Source organism: Berghia stephanieae, chromosome 8 (assembly GCF_034508935.2).
Source record: "Berghia stephanieae isolate SIO BIC M18660-M18661 chromosome 8, UCSD_Bste_1.3, whole genome shotgun sequence".
In the NCBI taxonomy this organism is placed as follows: Eukaryota; Metazoa; Mollusca; class Gastropoda; order Nudibranchia; family Aeolidiidae; genus Berghia; species Berghia stephanieae.
The window spans coordinates 53,281,422-53,290,642 of record NC_088367.1 but is presented as its reverse complement, the minus strand read 5'-3'; the positions used below and the strand labels follow the sequence as shown (position 1 = coordinate 53,290,642).

The window sequence follows — 9,221 nt, the reverse complement described above, 5'->3', positions numbered from 1 at the left end:
TGTTATGACTACACATTGACAATGAATATCTTTATTTTAGGTTATCACTATACCTTGACAATGGATATCTTTATTTTAGGTTATGACTACACATTGACAATGAATATCTTTATTTTAGGTTATGACTACACATTGACAATGAATATCTTTACTTTAGGTTATCACTATACCTTGACAATGGATATCTTTATTTTTGGTTACCTTGACAATGAATACCTATATTTTAGGTTATCACTATACCTTGACAATGAATATTTTTTATTTTAGGTTATCACTATACCTTGACAATGAATACCTTTATTTTAGGTTATCACTATACCTTGACAATGGATATCTTTATTTTAGGTTATCACTATACCTTGACAATGGATATCTTTATTTTTGGTTATCACTATACCTTGACAATGAATACATTCAATAACCTAAAATTAAATTATTTGACCCTTCAAAAATGCCATTGGGTTTGTACAAGGATTTAGTTGTTAAGATATTAAAAGATCAATCAGTTTTTTTTTTCTGTATATTCTATAGCAACTTCACTGAACAGTGTTGCTGTAACGGGCCGGTGAGTCAAAATAATTTCAGCCTATTTTTCAAAAGCGAAGCCAAACTGTCTTGAAATCTGTTAAAAAGTCTCTTATTTACAAACGGATAAATTGTAATAAAAATGATCATTTCCTTCCGACAATGTGAATTTATTTTGCAACTTCTTTTATTCTTATTAGCAGGTTCTCCTCTTCTAAGAGCGCAGCCGATGAGGGCTAAGCTACCTGATTTGCGAAACACAAAACACGCATTGACAATAACAATGTAAACTGTGACCAAAATATTTTCATCCTACTAAAGATCTATGAGTTCGGAATCCCGACGTCGTAAAAATAATGTCTTTGGCCTCTAGTCTTACAACTTACACGCTTTCTGATTTCTGTAGTTATTTGTGCGTTCAATTGTGGTACCTTAAGTTTCGTGGTTTAATGACACCTTCACTTGCTTCGCCGTTTTTCTTTTATAACTTAGTGTTTTATTCAAATTGTGACGGATCATACATTACAGTTAATCCTATATCTACCACCCCATTGTTTTGTCCTTCCAAATCAACAATCCAAAGTCTACTGTGTTCTTCGTCTCATCGTTTATAAATGTTTAGAGCTACATTGTTTGTGGCTTAACTCTTTTTTGATATTATTGCTTAATCTATCAAAAGATGTGTTGCAAGAAAGGTGTGTGCTGTGTTTATATTTTAATAGCCCTTATGTCCTACACTTAAGTCATACTACACAACCTTCAACGAGCTTTTGCTACTCGTTCCTTAAGATATTGACTAGTAAAACGACTCTTATAAGTTACTGCAGCATGAGAAAAAAAACTTGATCCAAGACAAAAACCGAGATCACTCGCTCAACCATGGAAACGAAACAACTTACCGATCATTTGAGTTGTCGCGAAGACGTCCAGGTATGTACCAGAAAATTTCACAGCCTTATAAACACGAGCATGATGGCAAATCTTTGCTCTGAAGTGTGTGTAGTCTCTTTTATACGTGTCTCTGAAAATAAAAGTTGGATTATTACAGTAGGTACCACATGACACAATATTTAATATGTATTCATAAAATATTCTAATAGTCATTGAAAACACTTGTTGAATTTTAAAATACATGTAAAAATTGGAGGACGAGAGCAAGATTTATTTTGATAATTTGGAATTGAATTACTTCTTCTTGATTATAAAACGAATCCAAATTTGACCCAATGTAACTAACAATCTAAACGGATTAATCGTATTTATGAAATATTTTGAAATCTTATGGCAAGAAAAATTACAAATAACAAGATTCGAACCATACATAAAATATTTACATTGTCTAAATTAGGTCAAATTACTACAAAATATAAGTTTAAGTTTTTGATTTGATCACATGCATGTAAAACTTGCATCCTCCAAATGCTAATATAACTACACCGATCATACAAAATGACAATGTCCAGTCATTCTTAGTATCGTTTATACCCTGTCGTCTCTCCTAGTTCCTGTGGTAAATTCTTCCATTGGTGTTTCAAAGATTGATCTTCCATTGTTTTCGGACAAATTTCAAGGGCAAAAAACGTGTCGCCTGCAGATTTCAGCCCCTGGTGGTTGGATTTATATTGGACTATAAGACCGGCCAGGCATTGCGGACATCCATGCAGAATACACGGTGGTGGAATGTAGCAATTTTGTAGCTTATTATTTTTGTATATTTTTTCACATCATCGAATGCAATATGAACAGTAGATAGGACGCCCTACTTCTTCTTGTTTATTGAAAATCAAGCGAGAGTCGCCGTTTTGGGCAACTTGAATGTGTGAGGTATGCGCTTGCATTATTGTCGTATAATAGGGAGTTGCAGTAATCTAATATGGACGGAATAGTCCAATTGATGGGTATTTTTTTCTGTTTGGTGGAATAACACTTCGTATTCTCCTTAAGTTCTCAATGTGCATATATGTAATTCATTTCTATGCTGTGTTCAACCTTATTCAAATTTGATGGTCTTCCAATGAGCATGATTTCTGTTAAACATTTATTTGTTTTAGTAATTTCTGTATAATTAAATGTACAAAAACATTAATCGCTCCCTTTTTGGATAAGATATTAATATGACCTCAGTAACTACACCGTTTACACCACCTAAAGACATAGCAACCCAATCACAAAGTCTATCTAATTTAATCACGCTTCTAGACACCAAGTGGCGCAGGTAGGTCAGAGGAAATAAAAGTACCAGGAGCTGTTATCAACATTTACAACCAAATTGATTTTATTTTGTGCAGAAAAAGAGACAAATTTTCATAACAAATACAAAAAATACGCTGAAAACAACTGGTCATACGCTAGTAAAAACACACTTTGTCATCGAATGGCACAAAAACCCAAGGAACTGCAGCACAACGATTTAAGAACCAAAATAAAAGTTACAAATATTGTCAACAACTCACGATGTCGGGGATAAAGGGAAGCTGATATCAACACAAAAGCCAGGAAAAACGAAATGACTTTTAAAGAGTTTGAGACCAATTACGTTGCTTAATACAATTAGGAAATCGTTCTGTTTGACTGTTTGTTATAAATTATTTGTCACATAGTCAAACCGTGTTCAAGACGGAGAGAAGTACTGCAGATGTAGCTTGAATTCACAGATGGCTTGCTGCCAAAACCTTGTCAGAAAAAGTAGAAATATTTATAACTGGAATATATATGTCTGCTGCCTTCAATACAATCATTTGCCAATCCTTGATGAAGATTTTGAAAGGAATAGTAATGGAAGATGAAGCTAGATTAATCCTATTGCTTATAAGTGAAACCTGGATAACGACCAAAATAATAGGAGCCTCAGAGGATAAATAATTCCTGGAAAAACATTGGTACACCACAAAGAGACAGTATGAGCTCTGTATTTATTTATCATTTAACAAGAAAATGCTTTAAAAGATGTGCATAAATCTGTACCTTCGGCCAATTATGTTTTAAAATTGAACACTCCATGGAAATTACATATGCAGACGACGTTGACTTGATTGGCCTCAAACAAGTCAGTGTAAAACACATCTAAAAAGCTTTACAAAAACACCAACTATACTTTAACAAAACAGATGTAACATTGTTGCCAAGGAAGAAAGATGGATGGAGAGCCATGAAAACACTCGGATCACTATTAGGAGATAAAGAACACGTAAAAGAAGAAAAAAAAAGTTATCGACGATTGAACTAGATACGTTTTTACGCACATTGATTAGAAAAGAAGAAAATTCAATTAATAAAAATGATGCAAAACTCTGCGGGAAACAACTTTAAAGAGGCACGAATATACGATACCCCACACAATTAAGCAATAAAACACGACATGAAAATTGCAAAAATAAAGACTATTAACTAGAGGTGCCTAAATGTGTCAATAAAATAGAGGTAAAATTAAAGGGAATAAATCTGACTCATGAATGGACAACAAACAACAAACGACGTTCCATCATTAGTTCATTTATATATTTATGTATTAATCTATTCATTTATTATTTTGTTTTATTTATCCTTTTATTAATTAATTAATTAATTATGCTTTTTTATTCTATTATTTTTACACATTCATGCCAAATATACTTCTAATGATGAGGCCTGTGGACTTTACCAGAGGCAACGGCCCAGTAGATAATGTCAGCTATTTTTCCCTTTTAATGAGTGTACTGGGCTTCTAAGTCTTTTTATTTCTATATGTAATTTGGCCAATTTATCATTTATTTACGGGATTAGATTTTCATTCTGTTATTATTAAATACTTCTATTATATTCTCTGCCAACTTGACGACAAGACTATATGCACGAATTTCGACAAATTTAGTCAAGTGATTCTATGAGAAATTTTAAGTTAAGTTTCTTTCTTTATTTCTATTAAAATAATGTAGTTTGTTTTGTGTTTTTTAATTGTTCTAGTTTTTTAAATTTGATTTATCTCTCTTCTTTATTTTTAATATCCTTCAACTCCCAATCTACCACTTTCATTCTCTCTCTCTCTCTTTCTCTCTCTCTCTCTCTATGTCTCTCTTTTTCTCTCTCTCTATCTCTCTCTGTCTCTGTCTCTCTCTCTCTCTGTCTCTCTGTCTCTCTCTCTCTCTATCTCGCTGTCTCTCTCGCTTTGTGTGTGTCTCTCTCTCACACGTTTTTTTTCGTTTTTTTTTCAATATATGGACAGCGGATGTAGGGGACCAGTAATAACACTATTGCCGTCTAGTATTCTTCAATAACTCTCCATCCCCCTACCTTACGCTTGAAATATATATATATATATATATATATATATATATATATATATATATATATATATATAATATATATATATATATATACATATATACATATATATATATATATATATATATATATATATATATATATATATATATATATATATATATATATTGAATCATGCTGGATACAAATATGGTACGAAAAGTGCTCGACATGTAGCAATGGAGCGAATTTTTATTTTAATATTTTCCACAATGTTGGAGTCAGTCTACATCGATATTTCAGGCCTTTTTAGCCATCGTTAGGACTGTGTGTCACATGAGTTTGGTTAGTTGTGTGTTGTTGCTTGTTGAAGTGGTTCCGATTTGAAGTTGATCAGAAAGTACTTCCGTCGATGTGGGCAAGTATTGTACATCTCATTTTTCGTGTTGAGTCTGGCTTCATGAGGGTGTTTGATTATAGTATATTTCTCTTCCAGGCATAAGCTACATTGTTTTGATGTTGGTTTGTATCCAGTTGCTTTAGATATAATTTTCCATGAAATGTTGTGGTCTAGTTTGTTGACTTTTAATTTCCAAATATGTTCGCGGAGTTTTGTGGATGTTTTTTGTTAGTGTTTCTAAATGTTGAGGTGTGGAGGTTGTATCTTGTTTTGAAATTATTTTCCATATATCGTTTTTATATCATTACGTCATCTCACTGTCGCTCTCTCTCTCTCTCTCTCTGTCTCTCTCTCTCTCTCTCTCTCCTCCCCTCTCTGTTCAATTGCACGCGCGCTCACACACACACACACACACACACATTTACACATTGCCACCTATATTATTATGACAATCTAATTTAAATATATAAGTATATTGTGTTTACTTGAAAAAGGTCAAAGGCCGAAACGTCGTTTTGTTTTGTGTTGTTCATTCATGAGTCAGATTTCTCCCTTTATCTTTATCTCCAAAAGTAAAGACCTTTATCTATTTAAATCACAAGATGGCGGAATTTTGAGCATTTCTCAGAAAAGATGAGAATATACCAGCTTATCAAGCCATGAAAACTGTTTTCACCCCATCTGGACATACGAAATATAAAGGCAGGCCACCCACGTCAGCTTACACTGTCCTAAGTAGAGAACCAAAACGCCTCCAAAATAATAAAGAATTAAAATCGACGGAAGAATTTATTAAATTAGCACCCACAGCAAAAGGCCATGAACTGTGGAAGGTAATTAATTGACACAGATGATTAATGAGGCACTTGAGGTATACCGATCGGATGATTAGGAAACGAAAGGCCTTAAGTCAATAAGTAAATATTATTAATAATACTAATAATAATAATAATAATAATAATAATAATAATAATAATAATAATAATAATAATAATAATAATAATAATAATAATAAAAATAATAATAATAATAATAATATAATAATAATAATAATAATAACAATAATAATAATAATAATAATAATAATAATAATAATAATAATAATAAATAATAATAATAATAATAATAATAAAAAATAATAATAATGATAATAATAATATATAATAATAAACAATAATAATAATAATAATAATAACAATAATAATAATAATAATAATAATAATAATAATAATAATAATAATAAATAATAATTTAAAAATAATAAATAATAATAATAAATAATAATATAATAATAATAATAATAATAATAATAATAATAATAATAATAAATAATAATAATAATAATAATAATAATAATAATAATAATAAAATAATAATAATAATAATAATAATAATAATAATAATAATAATAATAATAATAATAATAATAATAATAATAATAATAATAATAATAATAAATAATAATAATAATAATAATAATAATAATAATAATAAGAATAATAATAATAATAATAATATAATATATAATAATAATAATAATAATTTAAAAATAATAATAATATAATAATATAATAATAATAATAATAATAATAATAATAATAATAATAATAATGATGATAATATTAATATTATATAATAATAATAATAATAATAATAATAATAATAATAATAATAATAATAATAATAATAATAATAATAATAATAATAATAATAATATAATTTAAAATAATAATAATAATAATAAATAATAATAATATAATAATAATAATAATAATAATAATAATAATAATAATAATATAATAATAATAATAATAATAATAATAATAATAATAATAATAATAATAATAATAATAATAATAATAATAATAATAATAATAAAGATAATAGTAATAACGTTGTGAATTTAACGATTTCCAAGTATACTTTGGACATACTGTAGGCTATGAGAAGATTCCTCATTCATGTATCTATTTATCATCTATACCCCTGTAGGTTAAAGAAAGTTACATCTACTTACTAATAATAAAATTGAATAAATTTAGAATACTTACCTAGTGAACAACATACCAACGTCAAAGTTCACTTTTTTTTTTCCGCGCAAATATTCGTACACTCTATAGGTATCAGTTTTCTCCAGTGCAAGCTTTTTTTAAAGATAAAATATGCAGGATTATGTTAAACTATTATTGAATTTGAAGAGGCCATCATTCAAAATGCTAATTTTTTTTAAAACATGGCCCTCCGCCTCGAAACGGTATTAAGTCGGAACTTTCAATTTTGGGTTTCTGGTATCCAATCATAGCTAATTTTATGCTTTAAAATGTAATAATAATAATAATAATAATAATAATAATAATAATAATAAAATAATAATAATAATAATAATAATAATAATAATAATAATAATAATATAATAATAATAATAATAAATAATAATAATATAATACTTTATTGCATCCCAAAAAGGAAATTTTTTGTACAGACGTGTTATAATTTACACATAAGATAAAAATACAATGGAAATAGGATGTATATATATAAAAAAGGAGCAGCTCTATAACCAGAGCTGCGCTTTATAATATGAATAATTTCAACACTGTAAAATAGTTAAAACTGTCACCATAAATTGAAAATTGAAAAGATTGCAAAACAAATAAATTAATAAATTAATATTTATATTTTAAAAAAGTAAAAATGAGAAATAATTATATAAAATGATTATTGCTTGTTGTTATAAAGCCTAATACTGGACGGCAGAAAAGATTTTCGGTGTCTCTCTGTTTTCGTTGAAATAGAGAAAGGGCGACCACTTCTTTCTGACATAATAATTGATGGTCTTAGTGGATGATACTGGTCATTTAATATTTTAGTTATTTTATTTATACAAAATTTCTCGTATAAAAGATCTACATCGTCAACATCATTTATATAGCGTTTAATGGATTTTTTAATATTTGAATTTATTTTGTTCCTTTCCACTGCTAAGCAATTGCCTCCCCAAGCTGTTATACAAAATGACAAAACACTTTCGATTACTGCTCTATAAAATAATGCGCAGAGGGTTTTATCTATTCTAAACTGAGAGAGTTTCGATAAAAAATATGTACGTCTGCACATCTTATGCCTAATTATTTTCAAGTGTTCATCCCACTTGAGCCTGTCATCAATCGTTACACCAAGGTATTTGTAGTGAGGAACTCGCTGGACGAATTGGTCCTTTAATTTTAACGGTTCTATCGGTTCCTTCACTCTCCTAAAGTCAATCACTAGCTCCTTTGTCTTGCTTATGTTAAGCTCTAGGTGGTGGGCATCACACCAAGACACAAATCTATCAATTTCTTGCCTATAAGCCACTTCGTTGCCATTTGTTATGAGGCCTTGAAGAGCGGTGTCATCTGCAAACTTTATTAAAGGTACACTCAGGTTTTGACTTCTACAGTCATTCGTGTATATTGTGAATAATACAGGGGACAATACACAACCTTGAGGAGCACCAGTATTTGTAGTTATACAGGAAGATTTGTTTTGCCCTAATTGAACATATTGTGCTCTCTCCGTAAGAAATTCGAGCACCCAAGCAATTATATACTTGTTTAAATTCAGACTAGTCAATTTTTGAACAACCAACTGAGGTTGCATTGTATTGAACGCTGAAGAAAAATCTGCAAAAAGCAATCTGCAATAGCTCCTAGCGTGATCTAGATGCCTGTAGATGTTGTTTGTAAACAGCAAAATGGCATCCTCTACGCCACGTCCTGGTTTGTAAGCAAATTGATGACTATCACTCAATGGCATAAACTGATTCCTAATTTTAACAAGAACAAGTTTTTCTAAAGATTTCATGACTATTGAAGTCAGTGCAACAGGTCTGAGATCGTTCATAGTTTCAAGTTTTTCTTTTTTGGAACAGGAATAATTTTTGAAGTTTTCCAAATTTCAGGGATTGAAACGCATTGGAGGGACCAGTTAAAAATATGTGTATAAATGGGGGAAAGCTGGTGGGCACATTCTTTTAATAGTTTTCCTTTCAATCCATCCGGCCCAGCAGCCTTCCTCT

The 9,221-nt window shown here is 29.4% G+C and overlaps 1 protein-coding gene across 1 annotated transcript in view; it reads right to left on the bottom strand.

The window, feature by feature from the left end:
* Positions 1-7,301, bottom strand: part of LOC144978871 (uncharacterized) — a 28,671-nt gene extending 21,370 nt beyond the window's left edge. The window contains exons 1-2 of the mRNA XM_078925457.1: positions 7,216-7,301; positions 1,425-1,546 (exon numbers count right to left, since the gene is read on the bottom strand). Coding sequence (XP_078781583.1) covers positions 1,425-1,546; positions 7,216-7,229 — 136 coding nt within the window. The 5' untranslated portion in view covers positions 7,230-7,301. The remainder of the gene's footprint in view (positions 1-1,424; positions 1,547-7,215) is intronic.
* Positions 7,302-9,221: the final 1,920 nt, after the last annotated feature.